The sequence below is a fragment of the Barbus barbus genome (genome assembly GCF_936440315.1).
Source record: "Barbus barbus genome assembly, chromosome: 7".
Classification (NCBI taxonomy): Eukaryota; Metazoa; Chordata; class Actinopteri; order Cypriniformes; family Cyprinidae; genus Barbus; species Barbus barbus.
This window is the reverse complement of record NC_136735.1, coordinates 26,472,261-26,497,963: the sequence shown is the minus strand read 5'-3', so window position 1 is coordinate 26,497,963 and position 25,703 is coordinate 26,472,261. Positions and strand designations below refer to the sequence as shown.

Genomic DNA, 25,703 nt, shown 5'->3' with positions numbered 1-25,703 from the left:
GATGTGCATCCCACAAATCTCCATCAACTGGAAGATGCTATCCTATCAATATGGGCCAACATTTCTAAAGAATGCTTTCAGCACCTTGTTGAATCAATGCCACGTAGAATTAAGGCAGTTCTGAAGGCGAAAGGGGGTCAAACACAGTATTAGTATGGTGTTCCTAATAATCCTTTAGGTGAGTGTATAGTCTAATATTTCACAAAATCCTTTTCTCTAGACTTTATCTCTATAGCGAACTAATGAACTGATGACTTGCCTGAGGTAAATGAAATGCCACGTGACATTGTGTCTACAAACTGTTTTATTGATGTCTTTCTGCGGTTGAAACACTGATTGGGTGATTACATGAGGCATGAGATGTTTGTTCATATCTATTTCACTAGTAGTATAGACTCAGAGGTAGGGATGATCGCACTCCGAGCAGCCGTTTGAACTGAGGCTTTTATACAGCAATCTGTCACATCAAAGAGCGTCAAAATTGAATTTCCTTTAAAAAATTACATAATTTGAAATATAAGACTTTGTTTCTTATTAAAAGTAACAATATTTAAAACGGGAAGTTTCCAATGAAGTTACACTCATGCAGTGTTTAAACCAACACTGGATTTGTTTGGTACACATGTGTACCGAACCGAAAGACCATACCTAAATTTTCGGTACAAATACGTGTACCGCTACACACCTATTAGATACCAAAAAGCATAGTTCATTATTATTCAGTGTTGTTTATATGATGGCTTAGAAGGCAGCTGTTTATGTAGGCATTGGACAGCAAGAAAGATCACTAGGTTTTAAAACTAAACCCTTATCTTGTCCTCCGACATTGTACTTGTGTGTCCAGGGGAAGGATATGTACCTCATTCTGGAGAATAACATGCTGAATCTGGTTGACCCGATGGATCGTAGCGTTCTACACTCTCAGCCAATCGCAAGCATCCGCGTGTGGGGTGTTGGCCGCGATAATGGAAGGTAAGCACTGGTTTCCATGGCAGTGTGTATTTTTATGGGTTTGTTAAGGAGAACATGTTAAATGATGAAGGGTTTATGAAATGTTTAATAAATGACAGAGATAAACTGAATGATTAATAGCTCACACTTTATTTATGAAAATGTGGGAGGTGTTTCTGAAATTGTTTTGGAAACCGCACAGATTTTATATCAGTTAAAACTCTACAGCTCTCAGCTGCCACAAACATCATCAGGGTCTTATTTACGAGGAGCTAATTTTCTACTTCGCTGATCCTGTTCGGCTGACTGGTCATCTACCAACACTAATAATGTTTAATCTCTGTGACCCACTGAATGTTAGCTCAAAGCTTTGCGATCTTTTCGAATAAGCAGTTTCTGCCTAGTTAAATCAGATAAAGAGCATTTCAAAAACTGAACTGCCTTCAAATGATTGAATGGCTGTACGTTTAAAAATTACAATCCTTTTTTGCAACAGGGAAATGCTATACATTAAATAGTAATCAATTATATCTCAGTATTTTCAGCCTTTTCACAATATTTGATGCATCACAATATTTATCATTTTAAAGGGCTTATAAAAGTGTACTTTTTTTCAGCCAGTTTTGCCAAGTATTTTCAACATGTTAAATGCGAAAAGTTTAATGTGTAAAAAAGGAAAGAACATAATAGACTACCAGTTTTCCTCACAGTTTCTCCATTAAATAATCATTAGGAAGGAATACTGAAATGTAACAAATTGCCATGTGTATGCAGTGCACCAACATAAACATACATTGTTATAAATATCAGTATTTAATAGCTGGATTTCATATTATTTACTAAATATTTTTTGTTAAAACATTTGAATATGCAAAAAATGGCAAGCAGAGACTTTCATGAACATTTTTGATTGATGATGGTAAAAGAAAATGGTTTAAACTGACAGTTTGCCTTATTTGCTGAATATTTCCTTATTTTATATCATTAGCAAAATCATGACAAATATATTGTGACTTCAGTTTAGCATATTGCAGGTAGCATGTGTGCTGTGATTTCTTCACATTTAATTTTAATTAGAGATTTTAGATCTGAAAACAACAGCATCTGTGCATCTGTGACCTTCCTAATGCACTTATTATCTATAACATAAATTCACTTAATGTGTCTTTGTTAATGCATTCTGATATTGAGACACTCCTCCAGATTCTTCACGCTAAAGGCCACTATATAATGATTCTGGATTGTAGAAGTCACCCCAGTGAAAGGAGGACAGAAATAAAAGATTGATGATTGAGAGACAAGTGCTAATGAAAGTTTAATCTAGTGTTATAGGGGCTTCCCGTATGTGTATGTGTAGAGTGTTTCTGAGGTCATCCAAATGTTTCATATGAATCTCTCATACACTGAAGAGCTTTACTTTTCCTGCTTTAGTCCCTGAAGAGCTGACTGGTATGTGTGTGAGTGTGTGTGAATGATGCAGGGGTGGAATGCAGCATACTTCATCAGGGATGCTGAATCACAGTTTTGCCTCACTGAGTGTAAGCAGTACCACACTCTGACCAGCAGATGGCACTGTTCATATGTTCGCTCAACAGGAACTGTGCTTTAAACTGGGCTTTTTTGAATTTATTGTGTAGTCTGCATGTGTAAGTATGTGTTCGCATGTGATCATTGTGTCCTCCTATGGTAATACTCCACTAAGCCCATCAGTAACATTTTCCTCCCAGGACCCTGGAAGAGGTTACCGTAGCGACAAGCGAAAGGGAGGGGGAGGGTAGAGGGAACGCTGGGATTGGATGGAAGGAGAGAGAGTGAAAATGAGAAGGGGGGTAAAAAAAAAGAGAGAGATTGAGCGTAGAGAGGTGAGCTGCATGTTTTTAACAGAGCAGAGGATGAGACGAGGAGGTGAAAATCTGTAGAAGAGGGGTATGGCATAATGCTATAGCAGGAAAAACACATTACTTAATAGTGAGTATTTTTCTCTTTTTATGTCCAGCATTTTTTATTATTTACTCTGAGATCACCTAACTTTTACAGTAGTCATGAATAAATGTAAGCCATTTTTTTTCTAAAATATGGCATTTGTTGTGAAGTAGTTTTCAGTTGAAATATTTACTGGAGTGAGACAGGATGAATTAGTAGGGCTGTTAGAAGGTGGAGTGGGTGGAATTTCTCCAGATGGTGTGAATGAGGAGGAGGAGATTTCAGTATTAGAGAATTATGGATGAACTGTATGTGTTGTTATTTACTGTGGTGAGGATAGTATTGTGGAGTACTGTGTGTTCAGTTATTAAAATAGGTCACGGCAAGATGTTCACATCACTAAATGGGTTACATTTGAAAGAGACTGCAACTTCCTTGCTTGTTCCCTCAGATCAGGCCTTCCCTCTGATACCATCCCACACATCTACGCAATCTAGAACACATGCCTTTTTTTCAAATTCCTTAGGGGAACCTCAGGGTTCTGTTCTCAGTCCATTTGTGTTGTTCCCTGTACCTCCTTGTAGTTTCTCTTTGACCCTCCAGCACATTTTTCAGTTGAATCCTGCTGAGGTATTGTAAAACTGCCCATTTTGAACAGGTTTTGAACCAGCCTGGGGTTCATTCTGGACATTATTTAGTTCACCTGGTTTTATTCTCTGGTCTGTTAAATCTCTAATTATCACACTGGTACATATTCATGTTTTTTACTGCCTGCACACGAGAGCCTCATGTTTTGAGGAGTCACATACATTGGGATAAATGTCTGAATTCTCATCACACCTGCTGGTCTCGTTTCATCTCTCTTCCCTCTTATTTTCTCTTCATACATAATATTGGGGTTTGGAAAATACAATGCTTCTAAAAAATTAATCTTTTCTTGAAATGAGAATTTTCACAGCAAGTTACAGCAGTTAAGATACGCATCCTGCATAGCCATTTTTATGCTCTATATGTAATGCACATGTTCTGAAATATCTGTACACATTGGAACCTATTTCCGAAATACAAACAGAACATGTTTCTGTGTCACTCCTTCGTAATATATGCTGTTGCATTGAATTGTGTGACAGTTTTATGTTAAAAAGGTTTTGCGAGTGATTTATGCAGAAATGTGTTTTCCTTGTATTGTGTGTATTTTCTCATCATGTTTTTTTATCTTTTACTTGACTGCTTTCCGGGACTCAGAGAGAGGTAAATTGATTTACCCTTTTGTTACTTGTATTCTACCTGGTTGAAGTCTATTGCAGGTACATTTTTCATAATAGTTTATTTTTAGCAGAAATGTTAAAGAATGTGTGTAATACAGCTGGAGGTGTAAGTTTAGACACTCATTTATCAAACAGCCACGTGCACCTGCATATAGTAGGTGAGGTGTGTGCATTTTATCCATGGTTATATTTTACAGTATTTTTTGTTTACTTGAAATGTGGGTGTGTTACTTTAAGTAACTGTTTTAAATTGAACGTCTCTGTTAAAACTAAAGGGCACAGCATCCATAAGGATTTTCTTAGCACACGCACAAAATCACATTCACAACTCTTTTTGTTTATAATCAAGTGCACTCTTTATTGATGTAATATGGTTGGTGTTGTTTTTTTGTTAAAGAAATTCAAATATTTGCTTAAAAGCAACATGAAATCAAAGTGGACTCTATTTTCTTTTAATTATTGCACATTCCTGGTCTTATTGTCCAATTTATTGCAAATAATAAAACATTTATTTCTTTTTTTAAAAATAAAAATATAATATCTCAACCTGGATCCATTCTGGTATGTACATTTTTGGGGTCTAATTTGTTCCCTATGGACAAAATAAAGTGATGTCCTGCATTTTTCTAGTACGGTTTCCTTTTTGGAAATATGAGAGATTATGAGTTAAATGGGTTGTGAAATGTATTTCATGTTGACTTTAAACAGCTGTTTACATATGATTTAATCTTGTTTCATTTTAATTGTGTGCAAACAGGGATTTTGCATATGTGGCTCGAGACAAGGACACCCGGATATTAAAATGTCATGTGTTCCGCTGTGACACCCCTGCCAAAGCCATCGCGACGAGTCTGCACGAAATCTGCTCCAGGGTGAGAACTAAATGCTACACAAACAACATCCAACACGAAATGATCCTCAATGACCCATTCAGAACAGCGTAACACAAAAATTATTAGATTAGAAATATTACTATAGAAATATATTAGATTGCAGTGAAAACCACTGGCAGTCTCAGGTTTGTGAGCAAGGATAGAGCACAGCTGAGAAGGAAGAAATAAGGTTCACATTCTGTTTAGGCTGCTGATTTAGGGCAGCGAGTTTAATGAGTTCGATTTCTGTGTAATAGATCATGGCAGAGCGCAAGAATGCCAAAGCTATGGCTGGAGGATCCCTACAGGACAGAACACATGCTGGGCTTGACGTCCCGCTACAAGGTAACACGGTATGCTTATGTGTGTTTCTTCTTTGTTGAATAATAGGTTTGTGTGTGTTAATGTGTATGTTGTGTGTTACCCTTAGCAGAGTTCCCCACACCAAAGACTGAACTGGTGCAGAAATTCCAGGTGTTATACGTTGGCATGATGCCTGTTGCCAGACCTATAGGTGAGCAATCACTCATGGTCTTAATTTTTTTTTTTATGCTCTTTTTTTCTCACTTACACTCCCTGCTTTTCTACTTTTGTTCACATTTAACACATATTATCCTCCCCGAATTCTCCACTTTTTACCGGATTTCTGAATAAATTGGTAATAAAATTGGATCTGTTTTAAGACAAACACAGTCTGCTTAAACAATGTTTTTTCATTGTTTATTAAAAAACAGTGTAAACATTCACAGTGCAGGGTGGAAATGAATGTTAATCCTTATTTAATAGCTTGTTGACCTTCCTCCAAATCAGCCAAGCATGACTGTCAGACGTTTGCAACTATTCCTCCTTACAACACATTTTCAGTTCACTGATATTTTTGAGATGTCTGGTATGCATCCTCTCTTCATGCTTTTGTAACCCTTTCCAGCTTTATGCAAGACAATTCATCATCTTAGGTGTTCTGAGATGTCTTTTGTTTGATGGTTTATATAAAAAAAAAGCATCTTGTGAATAGCAAACTTTGTGATTGTTTCTTTATAGGGCAGGGTGACTCTGACCTTGTCTTATTGATTGTACTCCAGCTTAGATGACTCCTGACTCCAGTTAGTATTTGGAGAAATCATTTCCGCCCTACATAGTGTGTTACTGAAAGCATCATTGTTTATTTTTGTGAACATTGTTGTGACTTAGTTGTAGATCAGTTGAAATCTTATAGCTATTTTATGTTGAAAGCCAAAGGGTCCATATACCTTTTCCTGGAACTGTACATGCAATTACAAGGTCAGATGTTCTTGTTTTCTAGGCATGGACATTCTCAACGGTGCAATAGACAATTTGATAACATCATCAATTCGAGATGACTGGGTACCTGTGAGGTTGAATGTAGCCGATGCAACAGTCACAGTCATCAAAGAAAAGGCAATTACACACTTGTCTTTCACTTGTTAAACCCCAGAACATCTTTATAGCTGTGTGTTTTACTAAAGTGCAACTTTTAGTGTTAACACAGTTGTTCAAAAAGGTTTACTCATTATGATTATTGGTGTCATAAACTATATTAGGAGGAAGAGGAGGTCCTAGTGGAGTGTCGTGTGCGTTTCCTGTCATTTATGGGAGTTGGGAAAGATGTGCATTCATTTGCATTCATCATGGACTCTGGGAACCAGCACTTTGAGTGTCATGTGTTTTGGTGTGATCCCACTGCTGGCAGTGTGTCAGAGGCTGTTCAGGCAGCATGCATGGTGAGTTATAATGGTTCAACACCACATCAAATATAAAGGAGCACTATTGCTTAATAAAAAAGAAAAAAAATCAATGTTAAGACCAGAGCTGGGCAATATAGCTGTCAATATATAGTTTGCGGTCAGAAAAATTCATTTTATTCAGGTATGACGCATTAAACAGATCAAAAGTGACAGTAAAGACTGACATAACATATAATGTTCATATACATCAGATTTCTTATTTCAGATAAATTAAAAATGTATCACCTTTTCCACAAAAATGATAAGCAGCAACTGTTTTCAACACTGATAATTGTAAGAAATGTTTCTTGAACACCAAATCAGCATATTAGAATGATTTCTGAAGGAACATATGACAGCCTAATGGAAAACTGGCAATGATGCTGAAAATTCAGCTTTGCCATCACAGGAATAAATTACATTTTAAAATATATTAAAATAGAAAACAGTTATTTTAAACTGTAGTAATATTACTGCATTTTTGATCAACTAAATGCAGACTTGGTGAGCATAAGAGACTTATTTCAAAAACATTAAAAAATGTTACTGTTTATTAACTGCCCTGTATATTAAATATGTGACCCTTGGACCACAAAACCAGTCATAAGTGTCAATTTTTCAAAATTGAGATTTATACTTCATCTGAAAGCTGAATAAATAAACTTTCCATTGATGTATGGTTTGTTATGATAGGACAATATTTGGCCAGGATACAACTATCTAAAAAATCTAAATACTGAGAAAATCATCTTTAAAGTTGTCCAAATAAAGTTCTTAGCAATGCATACTACTAATCAAAAATTAAGTTTTAATATATTTACGGTAGGAAATTTACAAAATATCTTCATGGAACATGATCTTTACTTAATATACTAATGATTTTTGGCATAAAAGAAAAATAGATCATTTTGACCCATACAATGTATTTTTAGCTATTGCTACAAATATACCCCAGCGACTTAAGACGGTGGTCCATTTGCGACTTTGTGGTCCATTAATAACTGTACAAAGTCATAAACAGCTATTTTAATAAAATGCGGTAAAATAAAAATATATTTAAAAACTAAAATAAAACTTGATGGCCAAAAAAAATGAAACATTAAAATTCTTGTAATAGTCACAGTGTTGCTTAACCATTGCAAATGTCTGATTTATTGTCCACCCTTAGTCAAGATTTGGTGTTTAAACAACAACCCAACCTAAGCCGAACCGATTCTATTGAAAGTTTTGTTATTTCATAAAGTATAATGTCATATTTCATAATCAGATCTTATCTAACCAAGCCCGTTACATTCAATTCAACCACTCACTTTTTCTTCTTGTTTTCTTCTTTGTCTCTGCAGTTGAGGTATCAGAAGTGTCTGGTGGCACGCCCTCCATCTCAGAAAGCCTGCTCACAAGCACCCCCTGCTGATTCAGTCACTCGCCGTGTCTCCACCAGCGTCAAACGTGGAGTTCTTTCCCTCATTGACACGCTCAAACAGAAGAGACCAGTCACTGAGCTCCCCCAGTGATCTGACACACAAGCACGCATTCTCACCATCACGCTCTGCATGCTTATAGCTATCAGAATGTCCTGTACATATCTGTCCAGTCACGTGATGGAATACGAAGCAAAACTTGAGGACGAAAACTGTCTGAAAATCTGAAACAAGTAATTATCAAATGAGCTGATGCCAAGAAAATACACCCTTTACTCGCACACTCACAAACACACACCTAATCCAACACCTACAAGCCTCTCTCTTCCGTCTCCCATATGTCGGTCATGCGTATATCTGCATGGGAAGCCACGCGTCTCTAGCATGACTCTAACCAACAGGCTTCGCCCATCTATAAGCACCACCCTATCTTGACAAAGCCTGCTCAAAGAGATCATTTGAAGAAAGTTTGTGTAATTCAAAAAGAACAAATATGGCTGCTTCACTCAACAGAGCTTGATTGTCACAGTTCATCGCTGTCGCATGACCGTAGGTGTGTGCGGGTGTGTAGAGGAGCTTGATGCTGCTTCATTTGCTAACGGATGTTCACAAGTGTCATAAAAGCTCTTTTTTTGTTGCATTCTTTATTATCCTGATGAACACAAAACAAGAATGGGTGGATGAGAAGAACTGTGTTCCATTCAAAGTTGGATGACGGATGTTCTTACTTGATATCTTCTGACCAAGGTGCTCCAGTGTTCTGCAGGTGCTCAAAAGATGATGTGCAAAGGTGCGGTAACATTAGTGATATTTTGGCGAAAATTTGGTCCATTGTTAATTGTCAGTTGTGCAGCGATGTTTGAAGCAAAACTCGCGTTAAATGTTGCTTTCAAATCAAGTATATCTTTATCGGTCAGCGCAGTAAATTCGCATGAACAACTTGAACCCTATGAGAAATCTGACCTATTGACACATTGGTAAATGTGACCGCACCTTTTGGCAATCAACACTATATTACAATAGCATTGCATTTGTTCAGTGTCAACAATGAAGTCTTCTAGCAACCAAATTGTGGAAAAAAAAATGGCACTGCACAATGCGCAATTTGGAAGTTTGAATTCAAGTGAAGTTCAAGTGCACTCTTCCAAGTAGGAAAATGGAAATCCCAACTCTTTCAGCTGAGTGAACATCATCAAAGATTTCACCAAATGTTTTGTTTTCTTCAAGAAGCTCTACTGACACGTTCATCTTCACCAGAAGTTGTTGAGGAGGCTTGGAAAAGATGCCAATATTAATCAAACCACATTGATGAATCAGACTTCCCATAGACTTGCTGTGCATTAACACAGGTGGAAGGACATTACCTGTTCAGTTTAGTGTGTAGATGTAAAGTATGAATGTGCTTTTTATATTTCCAAAGTGAAATTGCCTTTTTTTTTCTTTGAAAGAGAGAATGTTGTGGAAGAGAATTGAATTACTCATGGAGCAATGAAAAAGGAACTTTGCCTAGAGTCAAACAGTTCACTCGTGTCAATTCTGCTTTGAACCCCAGCGTAGTGCTTACTTCCTCGAGAGGCTCTCCAGTGACTGAAAGTCAAAAATACCTGACTAATAGGAACTATCTGCAGCAGATCCAAGTTAGTGAAAAAAAACTCCAGAGCTATTTCAGCTCCAGCATCCATTCCTGATGTTTGGATGCCATTAGTGGCTCTACATGTACTGGTTGCGCTTCACAAATGTTTTTGGTTTTTTTCCCGTACGTACCTACATGGTCTTGCTGTACTCCTAGACTTGCCCTTTTTTCACAAGTAGTTTTGACGAGTCGCTTATGTGTGTACATATAGTATCTATATATAGCAAACATCACATCATAAGGCTTTATTTTTTGAATTTCAGATACTTTTTTGTCATGTTTTGTTTGTTTTGGTCATACTTGCCTTGGCATGTCTTGTGATCCCGTTTATTCTGGCCATACTGTAAAAAAATAATGTATGTGTTGTAGATAAACCAACTGACAAAACAAAGAAAAGAAGAAGCGTGAAAGATGGTAGAGATTGTGAATATGAATTTATTTTATGGTCCTTTTTTAGGAGAGCTAGCTCTAGAGGAGGAGATGTGAACTGTAAGTGTCTATCTATGCATTCTTTTAGCTCTGAGGAAGATTTGAGAGAGAAAAAAGACACATTGCCTTGCATGTCCTGGGACAATTTAAGAAGAAAAACTGTACTGAACAGAAAGGATATTTTTATTTTATTTATTCTATTTTATATTGGTATATACTGGTTTCATTGTGATGTATCATAAGCTTAGATATTCTTTACCCTGTATTGAACAACAAATCAAACAAATGTCAATTCAAATCACTGTACAGTTACTCTGGAGAGCTACAGACACTGACTGCCATGATAACATTTGAAAGGCTTTGTAGGATCTTTACATTCTGCCCAAACCAACATTAGACGTAGGTATAGCTTCAGTCTGCTTTAGAATTCACTATATGGACAAAAGCGTGTCCAACCTAACAAGTGGCTATTTGGTTGCAACCAGTGCATAAAATCAATAATACAGTCAAAAAATCTCATTTTGAACCCTTCACTCAAAATGTGTCTGAGAACTTGAGATGCAGTGCAGGAAATTGGTGCCCAATGCAGGGTCTCAAAACACATTTTTAAAAGTTTGAACTAGATTTGTTTTAAAAACATGGCACCCAACATATGATTTCAAAAGATATGTATTTAAAAGGTTTAACTTCATGTTTTAGAAAAGTGACACCAAACGTAGCGTCTTTCGACACATTTTTAAAAGTTTCAACAATTCAGTGGCACCCAATGTAGGGTCTCGAGACTTGGCTTGATTTATTTTAAAAGCAACAAAAATCAAGACATGCATCTATAATGCATAACACATTTACAATAGCCATGCAGTGAAATAAATTATCAGCAAAAAGGAGGACTAGTGTCCTATTAATGATTTGTATTAATTTTATTATTTATATTAACATCCATTAGGTCATTTAGTGTATGTTGCAAAATGTCAGTTTAAACAAGATTGTATCAGATTTTTCACCAAGACCAAAATTAGAGTGCATTTATTTGGGCAGTATGTAATGTTTAGCTAGCTCTATTATAACCATTACTCCTGTATCTTGATGGCACAAGGACTCCGCTTTCACCCTGCAGATAATCAGTGTGTTAAAATGACCTGACACAAATCAATCTGCCTGTGTACTGCACCCCTTCGTTTTCCCCCTCTTATCTCTTTTGCAGTTTTGAAGAAGTGCATGTTGGTTTTTTGTTCAGTTGTTTATTTTCATGTGAATTTCACTCTATGATGTTGGGTCTTATACAACTTACGGTTTTCTTTTGGATCATTTTTTGATTCCCTCCTTTTTGGGGAGGTTTCACAGTGAATAAGTATCAATCACACTTCAAAATTAATTCAGTGGCAACAGGCAAAGTTACAAGCAAAACCAGAAAGAGGGAGGAGGCTTATGGGTAGTGTAGTCCAGTACAATAATTCAGCGTAGAATCATCATTCTCTTGTTAGTTGAGTAGTGTGTTGACTCTAGTGTTCTTGCATGGTGAATCACTCTGATCGGCAATTATCAGAGGAAATCTCATCACAAGGATTAACAAGCTAAGAATTAACACTACTGGTGAAAAACACTCAAACACATGTTTTTGTGGAAACATTGGCTTTCTCTGCTCTACACTAATTTGTACACCATATAAATGTAAACTGTTGTGAAAATAAATGGCATATCACAAAATACATCGAAATGTTTCTGTCTGTTAATTGATTTCATAAAATATAGTCTGTTGTTAGTAGCAATAAATGTCCTAATGACCTAATGAATGTAACTTTTAAGCTTTAAAATTGTTGTGGTAAAGTTGTATGATCTACTTATGGCCCACTGAGGTTTAGGGGTGGACCTTCATGCTTAGCATTTCTATAAAAAACAAAGAAAATCATTGCCTAATTGTACACATATGAAATTGCCAACTCATAAAATAGTTTTCTTGTGAGATGGGGTTGGATATTAATATTTTATAAATATAAGTCAAAGCTTTAGTGGCTTTAGTTAATTATTAAAGTCATGATAAAACATTTTCTTCCGTATTGTGAGGTACATCTGATTATCAGAAAATGTAGGGCAGGCACCTTTGTTGATTGGATGGATGTAGATAGGCTGAATATTTATAATTGGCCGTAAGAAAGGGCCAAGATTTAAGCAGATAAAATGATGGAAGTAGTCTAAAAATATATATTAATAAATAAACATGCCAACTTAAAATTATCAAACTGTATAAAAGTACTTCCATTACAGAAATAGTAAAGAAAATATGGTGAATAAATAAATAGTGGGTAAAATAAAGACAATTATGCAAACATTTGATAGAGATACAAAATCTGGTTTCAACTGATTTAATGAATAATTAAGAGACAAGTTGTTTACATTAATTTAAATAAGATATTAATTTTTATTTTTAAATTGAGATAAATGTGGTTTTACGTAATATACCACTCAATCAACTGCTGCATATTAATGCAAATCTGTTTTCTAATATTCTGACATATAGTGCAACACAAAAGTAGGACCTTAGACAGGTTACAAATCACTAAATCATTTATTCAACTTAATATACATGATACAATTACAGTGTTGCTAAAGTGCAGCATACATAAACATTAAAGGGTTAGTTCACCCAAAAAATGAAAATTCTGTCATTAATTACTCACCCTCATGTTATTTCAAACCCATAAGACATTCGTTCATCTTCGGAACACAAATTAAGATTTTTGATAATCCGAGAGCTCTCTGACCCTCCCATAGACAGCAAGGGTATTACCACGGTCAAGGTCCATAAAGGTACCAAGAACATCAACAAAATAGTCCATGTGACTTCAGTGGTTCAACCGTAATTTTATGAAGCAACGAGAATATTTTTGTGCTCTTTTGGGGTCAGAAAGCTCTCAGATAAACTAACCATTTAATCAACTATACCGTTTTAGTCATGAGATCAGTACCTTGCTTTCAATGGCGATAAACTTGTTTACTACAATTCTTCTTTTGCATGGAAGCACATGGGATGTGTATTTATGAACAACAGGTTGTAGCTCAACGCCAAATGATGGAGTCTCTGCCTTTGGCAATGCTGCTAGAAGAGGAAAGACTGCTGGAGAAATTAGAAGACATGGACAATCGATAGGGGGATGAAGAGAGATGTGAAGGACTGAGGGGATAAACAGGAGGAAGACTTAATTCTCTTGACCGGATTTCCTCCCTGTCTAGCTTGAAGGCTTCTGATTTGATCATTTCCTTTTTTGGTTTAACGGACTCTCGTTGAGACGCAGCTCTGCTGTGCAAATGTCTGGATCTGTGAGGTGATACTGGGGTTCTGACGGTGGCGGGTTTGCTCTGAGGTGGAGTTGGTTTAATGGAGGTAATGGTTGGGTGTTGAGATGGCCGAAGGTGCAGCAGTTTCTTGCGTGGAGGTCGAGACCTGCTCTGACGTTCTTCACGAGTGCGGGACTTAGACTTTTTACTCTTGGACTGCTTAGCAACTTTAGCTCGAGGCTTATGACGTTTTGGTCGCTTCTTTTGCACAACAGAAGGCTGATTTTTATTGTTGGATGAGTGGTCTAGAACACTGGAGTGATTTGTAGTGCTAGATGTGGCATCCATAACTGCAGATTTTTGACTTTGACTTGAAGCATGATCTAGGACAGTAGAACTGTCATTCAGGACTCTGGAAGTGTGATTTGAATCGTCTGCTGTCTGGATGATGGTATAGGTGAGCACACCATCAGCTGGAGGACTCTGACTGATAACCACCGATGCGGGAGGCTCAATAAGGGAGGAAGGCGGAAGAATTGGTTTGGATCCTTTTTGTTTTTTTCTCTTTTTCTGTTTCTCTCCGTTCACAGGGTCAGGAGGCAGCAGCCCCCCCAACAAACCTTTAGCAACAGCTCGTGATAAAATATCCTGCACAGTTTCTACCTCTGCTGGGTCTTGCTGTTAGAAAGAAAACACACACATATGCATAGAGCAATATTACATATGGGGAGACTGGGGCTAGTTGTCACAAAGGACTATTTATCTCAATACTCCTAGCCACAGGCGGCACAACCACAGTCTGCCGACCATATGATTTATTCTGCTCACAAACCTGGAAAGATCTGACTAGCTGATTTTACACAACTTCTGTCAACAATCAAATTAAGGTAGATTTTCATAATAAAGTTAAAAACTGTGTTCTTGGGACAAGGGTTTATGTCAGGTTGGGGCAAGTTGCCTTGTGTTTTCAATGAATTTAATAAATTAACATTTATTATTATTAAATTAATGTTGAAAACAGTTGTGCTGCTTAATATTTTGATACTTTTTTATTTTGATATTTTGGGGATACTTTAAAGAATAGAAAGTTAAAAAAGTGCATTTATTTGAAACAGAAATGATTCTAAATATTTATACTGTCACTTTTAATCATTTTAATGCATCATCATTAATTTCTCTGACATAAATCTCACTGACAAAAACTAATTCACCTTTTTATTTTATTTGTGCATTTCACAATTGTTTTACCATCAGTTATAAATAGCAGATTCCTGTTACTTTTGGAGGTAATGTTCAATTTAATTTTAATTTCAGTTGACTTGTATATTCACTGTAGTACAAAAGTGACAACTAACCCCAGTCTATATGCAGTATAAAGTGCAAATGCAACCTTACACACACACATACACACACAAAAGAAGCTACAGCCTGGTTTCTCTTGCTGTGTGTGGTCTTGTGTGGATGCTAATGTGATCAGACACATGTGTTCATTATTTAGTGCGAACTGGAGCTACGCTGCCAGTATTTAGGACAGCAATGCATCAAGCTCTGCATGAGAGCAGTGTGTGTATGTGTGTGTGCGTTCGCTCTCTCACCAACTCTACTCACAGACACTTCTTCACACTTGTTTAGATATAAACACAGCATATGAATCACAGGATATCAGTATGGTTGTAAAAGTCCTATTATGTGTGTTATAAAACCTGTTAGTCATTTGATTTTCTCTTGTTCCTTCTTTCTCACCTCTCTTTTCATCACACAGAGGAAACAGCCATTTGTGACGTCAGATGCTTGAGTTCTGAAAAACTTCTCTTCCTCATCATCCCATCCTGCACTGACCAGCCTGAGAGAAAGACGGAGAGAGAGATGTTTTGTGTTGTAAATTCAATCCAACTCATATCCATTTTCTCATAACTCAAACATTCATAATCCTTCCCCCACTTGCTTTCCTGTGGATTAACCGCCGTTTCCATGGATACAGCAACTTTAAATCCTTACAGTTAGTGGCGTGTGACAGGAAAGACTTAATGCTTGGACAGAGTGAGTGTGTGTGAGTGTGTGTGTGTGTGAGAGAGAGAGAGGGAGATGTGTGTGTACCTGAAGGGCACAGCTTTTGCTTTGCTGTCTGCGTTCTCAAGTGCTCTCTTCACAAGTCTTTCATTCTCCTCTGGATATACTGAGCATGTGCAGTACACCACAGCTTTCACCTTAGGAACTGCAGTTAATCAAGTTAGGTCATTATAACTCAGATGATGTGCAATAGTCAATATAGGATTTAGAAATAAATTTTATACCATTCAAAAATTTGAGGTCGACAATATTTTAGCAGAATTTATTTTATTAAAAAATACTGCAAAAACAGTAATATTGTGAAATATTATTACAATTTAAGATAACCGTTTTATATTTTAAAGAGGTAATGAACTGAGAAATCAAAATTCACTTGATCTTTAGATATATAATGCTATAAAATGACAAAAACATTCTGCCAGTTTCAGAACCGAAAACTTTCTCTTTTGTCTAAAAACAGCTTATATTGAAGCCAATCTGTAAAAAAAGACAGCTTGTGGAATGTGCCACTTTAAGTAATAGTGTGGCTAAACACTGCCTCCGCAGAGGAAGATCAAGGCCTGCTTCTACATCGCTGCCTGTTTAGCCCCGCCCACCGATTCGCACATGTAGTGTAAATAACGAGAGGCAAACGCAAGTTTACGCAGAAACCAAACGATAAAAGTTATTTTATTAACTTTTCATCCAGACAGCGTCAGTAAGAACTTGGCCCTTTGTTCACTTAATTTTACCATGGATTCATTTACAAACAATGCACAATTCGACACAGGATTTTCAGAAAGATTGAAACTAAAAGACGATGATGTGCCGACTATATTGGATCACAAGTGTGAGTAACTGTAATTGTGTCATCACTATTGCTTTGTATGTTATTACAGATAGTGTGATATGTACTGAGTTAGCCAATCATCGCAGTGGGTGTTTACTTCAGAGTCAACAATTCGCCACGCCTATTCAAACAGAGCGTTCTGATGAGGGGGGTCAAAACGAGACAGAAAATAGCCTATTACTTCTAAATTATGATGTCAGTACAAAATAATAAAAAAGGCAGTTCATGAACCCTTTAATATATTTTAAAACGTTATATAAAATACAATACATTTTTAGCAGCCATTACTCCCGTCTCTTCTTGATCAGTAATTTTGTCTTCTCACAAAATAAACTTATGAAGGTAATGCAGAAAACAATTTATTTGTTATTGATAGAATTGATCAAGAAGTATTCTCTATATTGTATTAATTTAACCTTTTTACAGAAAAATAAAACATTTTTGTAATTGTTATGTATTATTAATTACTACTGTCCTATCAATTAAAGGCATAAAAGCCCAAAAATATAACTACATTGTAAAAACATATGTACACAACAAATGCATTGTACCAAATTATTAATTTAAATGCAATTACATAGTAATTAAGGCCACTTAATATAAAGTGGGACCAAATTAGGTTCAGTAAAGAGGGCGAAATAAATGAACAGAACCGCATATCGTTTTCTCATTTTCACTTAGGGGGAGTTTTAAAACTACTTAATGTCACAGAACCAGGTAGTAAATGAATGCGTGTGTGTGTGTGTGTGTGTGTATTTGTGTGTGTCTCACAGGTGAGTGCATGGTCGAGGTCTTGTTTCTGCTTGGCAACCAGTGTGTCCAGTTTACTCTCAGAGATTATTCCTTTAGATAGGCCATGCAGCAGCCCTCTGTCTGAATAAGAGCAGTATACGTTATTTTAAAACATTGTTTTATTTTGCATTTATTCAATGTCTCAAATGTAAAATCATGCATTGCTCTACCTCCACTCTCATTGAGGATAAACTCAACAGGGTTACAAAGTGCTGACGCAGAACACTTTGGGAGCAACACAATCACCCGAACTTTCTGAATACGCAAATCCCATTCATTAAGTTCACTGAAGTACTCAGACATCAGTTTCACATCTATGGAAAAAAAGAAAGTAAATACCCGAGAATCAATACTTCACTACTGGCCAAACAAAAGACGGGTACTTTATTATGATACGTAGATATCACTCATGAATAAGGTTCAGCAGAGTAACACTTACTTTTGCAGGCAGTAGAGGTGAGGATGGTTTGTAATTCATTGTTGAAGGTGGAGACATTAAGGACCCCACATACATGTACACAGCCAGAACAGGCAGTGGCCTGGACAGCCACGTGAGCTACAGTCAGAGCAGAGAAAGACCCCACCATCAGAACGTCTCCATTCTCCACCAACAGCGGGCGAATCGCACATGCTGCCAGACTGCAAGATTTATCCTGTATTCATACACACAAATTAAACCTGGATATGGATTTGCACTGATGATGCTTGTATGTCTGTGTGTCTTTATTACCTGTATTATGAGTGTGTGTTCTGTCACTATGTTGGTTTTCTCCAGTTGTTTTAAGAGCCGTCTGGGAAACATCAGTACATTGGAACAGTGTTTGTCCTTACAGAACACATTTCCTGCCAGGGGTGTGTGCGAGTCGACCTGAGTAAAGCCCGATGTCATCAGAGTCTCACATACATTTTCAATGCTGAATAAATTGGAATAAAAACACAATATGAGAGGTGTACATAAATAAGGAAAAATACATTTGTGTATACATAAATACATATGCAGACACAAACTACCTGGCTTTGAGGGTGTTGACCCAGGCATAGAGTAGTAATGTTTGTGACCTTTGTTGTTTAACCCTCACAACTGGTGGCAGGAAACTGTCAATTGTCAGCAAATTCTGTTTTATTCTGTACTGAGCCAGTGAGGCTTCCAGTTTGGTCTTGAACCTGATATGTACACACAAACATACAAGCATAATTTTTAAGGTCCAAGAATTATGGAACATCACTAGAGGAACAATAATGTAATGTAATGCAATTTAATTTTCAGGACAATGTTGCAGCCCTGAAAAAAAGGTCTAATCTATGTCTAATCTAAACTCTGTGGGGGGAAAAAAAGGAAATAAAGCTGGAATTTCACACACACACACACACACACAAAAAAAATGCCAGTTGCAAATGATGGTCATATTCCAAAATTTTTAAGTCACTCACAACTGGGAGACAAAGTTGCAACTATAGGAATTATTATTTTAAAATATTTTAATTATTAAAATATTTAATTATTTTTAAATGTTATAAATTAATTATTAGCATATTTTTTTATAGTATGGAGAAAGAAAATATGAAAACATGGATAAAAATAGTAAAGACAGCAAATTTTTTTTTAAAATTCATTACTTTCTAGGACAATGGTTACCAACCACGATCCTGGAGGCCCCCCAACACTGCATGTTTTCCATGTCTCCTTAATCAAACACACCTGATTTCAGATCATCAGCTCATTAGTAAAGACTCCAAGACCTGAAATGGGTGTGTCAGACAAAGGAGAGATGCAAAATGTGCAGAGTTGGGGGGCCTCCAGGAACGTGGTTGGGAACCACTGGTCTAGGAGACACAGGTTAGATTTTTCTTTCCATGGGTTTTAAAGAACATCATAACTGTAAGTCTAACTTAATAAAGAATGAATGCATTTTCACAGGGCAGATCTGCTCATACTGACCTACAAAGGCTGTCCTCCACCTGTCTCACTTCCTTTATTAGTCCCTCTTCTGCTCTTTTCATTGGCTCTCTGGGCTGGAACTTCCTGTCCAGGAGGTCATAAAGTACGACCACCACAAGAGCCATAAGATCATCTGGCTGAACATACACACAAACTCACCCATCAAACAAAAAGTCAATCATGATATCAAGATAAAAGGGCAGATGCCAGTCATAACAGACCCACCATTTGCTGAGAACGGTAAAAGTAGCTGTCAGTCAGGATCTCCTCCAGCAGATCTTGGTCTGTGATGGTAGGAGAAAGTTTGGAATATTTAGCTTTAGTAAATGAAGTTGAGCAATATACTGATGCTATTATGTCACTGTTATACTGCAGTGGATAGTTGTAATAGCCACTGCAGTATAACAGCATAATATAAAGAGTTAACGTCTGGAGAGCAAAAACTCAAGACGTCTACTCCAGAGATCCTAAATTACCCAACTGCAAAATTTATGTGAGTGTTACATCCATTTAGCTGAGAAATGAATTAAAAAATAGTTGAATTCCAACTCAGACTGGCTTACTAACTCTAAAAACAGATATGAACTGAATTTAAAATAAAAAACATTTTTCATTAAATCAATCCTGTCTATTTTAAAATAAAAAATACATATATATTATTAAAAATGAACAGCTTCCATGATGTCTCTTACAAAATTCCTCCTTTCAAAACTTGAGGAAAATTATTTAATTATCTGTTTTAACCTGTTAACCTTCAACCCCATTTGTGGCCTCGCAGGTGAAAATAACCTACCTAAATTAAAATGGTAACAGTTTGTGACAAAGTGTGCTTACACAAACAAATTAGGTATCTTTGGAAAGAAGAGACTCTGGGCTTTACTATCTATCATCCAGAGTTGATAATGCTCAAAAAGATAAAAAGTTATAGGCACTGACGTGCCTTGAAAAATATTTTTCCACACTGAATGTTTTTTTATTTCATATACAAATACATGAAATAAGTCCTGGAGCAATCCAGAAAAGTAATGGATCGAAAGCCTTGTGTCAAATTTGAAGAAGATACCATGAAAAATGAGATTCCTGCAATATTTTTTCAGAAACTATTTATAGTCCCCCCACCCCCCTGTTTGAGGAAAAATAACCACCAAATGGATTGCAGAATTATACAAGCTATTTTAGTCATTATACATGTTCCTGCATAGTTTTTCAATTATAAAATAATAGACAGATTTATTTGAGCACTAAAAAATACAAAAATAATTATTTGAGTAATAAAAAAGGAAAAAAAATAGAAAAAAAATGCTTTGTATATAGTATGTATACTGAAGTATTCTTCGTTATTCGTTATTACAATGATAAATATCACTGCCAGACGTGAAGTGATATTGCCAGACATGGTCATAGAGTCAGTAAACACACGCTGTTGTGCTTCCATTCAGATGATAATAAAACAGATGGGCCATATAATCAATAATAGCTGATCAATGAATCACAATGATAGCCGTCATAGAGTCGCTAATAAACACGCTGATGTGCGTCCATACATATTATAATCATGCAGACACGGCCACATTCCCCACACAATACACACACACACATATAAAAAATGTAGAAGAAAAAAAAACAGTTTTTTATGGATAAAGCAGATCGCTAAGTTACGCCCCGCTCAGATGACAGCGTGCGTGTCACAGTGTGCGTCAGAGCTGGCAGGAGGGAGCGCCAAATTCAAATAATCTATATTCCGCTTTTCTGAGACTTTTTTTTCCGTAGACGGTCTCATTATGTTTGTAAAACCGTATGCTGCAACATCGTTTTGTTTTTTTACCACCAAGACGCTGTTTTTGAGCGTAATTTATTCCATAACGGACGCGAACAATAACTCTCTGAAGAAATGAAACGTAAACAAAGGAATATTCATGCTTATTACAACGTTATTGTTTCGCTGGACTAAAAGTGCTCGCTGGGATGTTGTTCTGTGGACCCTTACCTCTCTAACTAAACTGGGATTTCAGCAGTGGACGCGTTTGTGGCTCGTTATTACAATGATAAAGGTACGTACTGCTTTTTTATTCTGCGTGTTTGGATGTGTACTGCTTACACAAATGTAGCAAATTTGTGCCACTCATTCCTTATAAGCTTTCCATCGAAAAACAGCGATCTGTCGTCGATGCTTGAGGCTTAGACCCTCAGAATGATATATAGTTTGTCAAGATTAACTTTGTCCCGTTTCATTTATTCTATTAGAAAACAATGACACATGCAAACAAAGAGCGTTCAGTGCGAGGTCGCTCTGGTGAACGTTAACAGAAGCATAGATCCAAGAATTTGTTTTAGATTTAAACTCTATAAACAAAACAAAAAAATGATAAGTACTATCAAATAAAAAAGCTCCTTTAATATATTGTACAATACATTAGACCGATAAGCTTTTGTCTGATTTTTCAGAATTGCATATAAATAATTCATTTGTTGTTTTTGTGTTTCTGGATGATAGAACTGGCTGCAAGTATAAACTGAACTCGTGCTTACAGTTCAGCGCAGCCATTAAAGTCTTACAGAAGTCAGTTAACTGATGTCTGACCTGCTCACTAAAAGCAAATAGATGTCCTAAAAAAAAAATACAAGAGTAAAAAAGCCTCCCCTAAGCAAAAAGTTTAAGAAAGTGAGAGAGTGAGTGAGAGAGTAAGTGAGAGAGTGAGAGATAGAGAGAGAAAGAGAGAGAGAGAAAAAAGAGAGAGTGTGTGTGAAGAGAGTAGAGGAATGAGTCAGAGACATGTCTGGAGAAGATAAGCTATAAGAAGAAACTCAACCAGAATGTGACCAGACATTCCCAAATTATTGATTCAGGACCTCAGTAATGGAAAGAAGAGGGGGTAGGCAAGGAAAGATGAGGTCAGAGGAGAAGAAATGACAGGAAACATGGAGAGAATGCAGCTTTACATGAACCACAACCCAAATATCAGTCTTCAAATTATTATCTTTATCTTCTATCTTCCAATTTTCTGATATGAAGCTTCGAAAACAATACAAACCATATTTTGGTAACACTACACTATTAGTTACAATTAGTTAATACATAAACTAACAATGAGCAATACATTTGTACAGTATTTACTAAGCTTTGTTAATACTAGTTAATAACACAAATGTTCATTGTTAGTTCATGTTAGCTCAGGTCCATTAAATAATGTTCAAATATATATTAGTAACTGCTGAAATTATCATCAAGTAAGATTACTAAGGATATTAATATTCAATATTAATATGTTAAAAATATTCTGTGACATTAAATATTGTTTTTAACAATTTAAGATTTAATTTTCACCAAGCAGGGTTATCTTAATGTTTGTTCCATCAGAGACCACCAAAGAAAAAAGCGTGACATCCAACCCCGGTCTTCTCTACAACATTATAAAATGGAAAAGCTCTCCTCTTCTGTACTGAAGGACAGGGTGAAAAATTGAATTTTGGGTACAGTAATATACGTTTAGGACTCTTCATCTGTTTCCAACTACACCGTTGAGTCATGAGGAACTGAATAATTGATGTTAAAGATTTGCAGGCCACAAAAATAATGACATTCGTGACCACAGGGCGATTAACGGCAAAAACAATCAAGATGAACTGGACACATTAGATTCTTGTGCCTTCTTAAGGCACGATCTTTATCATCCCTATCTTCACGATGTTTACACTCTTACCCAAGGCTTATTTTGCTTCTTTATGGAGTTTAGATTATGCAGGTTAAACCAACTAGAATGCTAGAATGCAGATTTTTTTTAAAGGAAACAATGTAATACTTAATCCATATTGGCCTGGCTTCATTTTGTCACTCACATTTCAGAGTGTTAAACGCCAGCTCATACGCCCAGTGCTCATTCTTCTTGGTGTTGGCATCACCGTCGTCAACAATCCCAGAATCTTCATCATCATTATCATCATTCCCACCACCACCGCCTTTAGGACTGATGCTCCTATAGCGAATGAGTCGGTGGGTGAGGTCTTTCTCCACATGAGTTTTCTGGAAAATAGCTGCAGCATGAATGTACACAGAGTCTGGGAATCCCAATGGCGTCCCCTCTCTCTCCATCTTGTTCCTTTCTGTGGGCACTACAGTGACCCTCTTTTTAAGGGACTGAATACATACTTTTCTCACAGGGCCCTTAGGAGAGACTGGAGTGTGTTCTTTATTCTTAGGAGCTGATTCTTGATCCAGCAAGTTCAGTGATGTGACGTCTGGTAGATCTGAGTCTAGTGTGGAGCTGAGTGTTTGTTTAACCATTCTGATAGAGCCAAATTCTGTAAAAACACACTGCATTTGTGATTATCATAGATCAATTTAAAGTATTATTTTACATGCATTATTTAGCTCAGAGGCTTTCAACTAGGGTCAGTACAGTGACAATATAAAAGCCCATTATTTAAATGGTAAACAACATGTTTTCTCACACAGTATAATGTAGTCTTTACATAAATCAGACTACAGGGATCATCAAATTTGGGGGCCCTTGGCATCTGAATTAGTCTATTTGAAATTATTTTTCGTTTACATAGTATTTTGACCCTGTATGTTAAAGAATATGCAGTTGGGCCCAAAATCTGACACTACTACAACTTGTGCATAAAAACAGTGCAAACCTTAAATATTTCAAATTTATTTAACATCACAACATTTCTTTCTGTCTTTACTTTCTTTCCTGTAACGGTTTAGATCAAAATTTGAATCCAAGATTGTAGACTTTCAACGTAGAGCTTTTTGAATCCACTGTACATAAACTACTGTCTAAAAGTTTAGGGTCCATGTGACTTTAAGAAATGATTTTATTCAGCAAACATGAAAAGTAATCAGAAGTGACAGTGAAGTCCTTATGCAATTTCTTTTCAAAGAATCCTGAAAAAATTGTGATATTAAGAAATGTTTCTTGAGCAGCAAATCAGTATATTAAAATTATTTATGAAGGATCATGGGACACTGAAGACTGGAGTAATGGCTGCTGAAAATTCATCTTTGCTATCAAATCAATAAAATAAAAAAACTTAGAAAACTAGAAAATTCTAATAATAATAATTATTCACAATATTTTACTACATTTTTTTTTTTTTTGCTGCATTTTGTAAGCATACTAGACTTCTTTCAAAAACATTAAGAAATCTTACTGACCCTAAGCTTTTGAGTTTTGAACAGTATATGAAGAGTTCATTTGCAAAAACAGATAACTCCTTTTTTAAAAATTCTCAGAAATAATTTTTTCATTGTGCATGTTGGGTTATTTTGACTAGGTTTAAAAAACAACAACAACAAAACAACAACAACAACAATAAACAGCTGACTAACAGAATAAAACACAATAAAAACAGGATAACATAATAAAAAACATGATTTTTGAACATTTTTAAAAAACGAGTTTTTGCTCTTATTAACTCTTCATATACTGTCTCAGACCAACCTGTGACATAGCAAGAGTGCAGAAACGTCAATATTTCATCTTCATTTTCACTAAAATGAAATGTGAAACTGAAGAAATTTTAAAGAAAACTCCATTTTCATTCAAATCCTGTAATTTGCTAATTATTGCCAGTTTAGAATTTAAAAAGGCACATTTAAAATCTAATTAGTGAAAAGTAAATTTGAATACATACCTCTCTTAATGTAAGCGCAGTCGGATGGCAACAGGTCACGTTATGAATATGATATAAGAACAGAATGTGAGAATGAGCTCGCTCTCTGTCTCTCTCTCTAGCTCTGAGATCTTGTGTCACTACGACAACAAACACATTTGTTCTTGTCAACAGAGTGTGAATCTTCTCTCTACAGATGTAGTCACTCAGCTGCTCATCATCACTCCCCTACACACACACACACACACACACACACACGCACACAATGAATAAAAAAACCTGTAAATCACACACTCACAGGTTTGAGTTAAGAAAAAGATGTTAAAGAAGATAGCACATATACTGTTATATATGTTCATTTATAAGTATGTTAGCTGTATTTCTTACATACTTCTTTACAGAACTGAGGCGGTGTTATTCACTAGAGTTTAGTTAAAGAACAGGCTACTGGCTTTAAGGGTAAACTGACTCCAGAGTAACGCTTAATTTCTGCTCATTTGAAACCCTCTCATGCCTGACGCACGTCGGCTCCAATGAGATACAATTAGCCTGACGTTTGCATTCATCATGCTAAATGATGCATTGCTTTGGGCTCAAATCCGAACTAAGCCCAGCCTCCCTGTATTACCCCCACATTAGCACCGAAACAAACTCAACAGGTCTCCTCTATGGCTGCGTTTACACTGGCAGAAAAAAATCTGATCTTTTGCCCATATCTGACACAGATCGGAATTTGAGGAACGCGTGTAAACACAAAAATCCACACGAGATCCGATTTTTTCCTATCCGATCTGAGCCGTTTCCAAATGTGGTTTTAAATCAGACTTGCAGTGTAAACGCATCCTAAATCAGAAGCTTCTAGAAGCCACTTCAAAGAACTCATGATGGTTTTATTCTAAACTTTGACAGCCAACCAGCTCCTGAGTTTAATTAAGC

The 25,703-nt window shown here is 36.3% G+C and overlaps 2 protein-coding genes across 7 annotated transcripts in view; one reads left to right on the top strand and one right to left on the bottom strand.

The window, feature by feature from the left end:
• Positions 1 to 11,945, top strand: part of LOC306872673 (amyloid beta precursor protein binding family B member 2-like) — a 49,438-nt gene extending 37,493 nt beyond the window's left edge. For 4 of the 6 annotated variants that reach the window (XM_079421352.1, XM_079421356.1, XM_079421353.1 and 1 more), the window contains 7 exons: positions 845 to 972; positions 4,900 to 5,014; positions 5,272 to 5,359; positions 5,445 to 5,528; positions 6,318 to 6,433; positions 6,577 to 6,756; positions 8,103 to 11,945. In XM_079421352.1, coding sequence (XP_079277478.1) covers positions 845 to 972; positions 4,900 to 5,014; positions 5,272 to 5,359; positions 5,445 to 5,528; positions 6,318 to 6,433; positions 6,577 to 6,756; positions 8,103 to 8,273 — 882 coding nt within the window. In that variant the 3' untranslated portion in view covers positions 8,274 to 11,945. The remainder of the gene's footprint in view (positions 1 to 844; positions 973 to 4,899; positions 5,015 to 5,271; positions 5,360 to 5,444; positions 5,529 to 6,317; positions 6,434 to 6,576; positions 6,757 to 8,102) is intronic. The other 2 variants (XM_079421354.1, XM_079421357.1) reach the window with 1 other exon arrangement.
• A 1,354-nt stretch (positions 11,946 to 13,299) lies between these two features.
• On the bottom strand, positions 13,300 to 23,430 carry LOC306872722 (putative methyltransferase NSUN7; the record flags this gene model as incomplete). The annotated part of the gene is made up of 11 exons (XM_079421475.1): positions 13,300 to 14,196; positions 15,262 to 15,361; positions 15,616 to 15,733; positions 17,189 to 17,290; positions 17,380 to 17,523; positions 17,649 to 17,862; positions 17,940 to 18,123; positions 18,221 to 18,373; positions 19,149 to 19,285; positions 19,374 to 19,432; positions 22,986 to 23,430. The coding sequence occupies 11 exons, from the start codon at positions 23,428 to 23,430 to the stop codon at positions 13,300 to 13,302; spliced, it is 2,553 nt and encodes an 850-aa protein (XP_079277601.1).
• Positions 23,431 to 25,703: the final 2,273 nt, after the last annotated feature.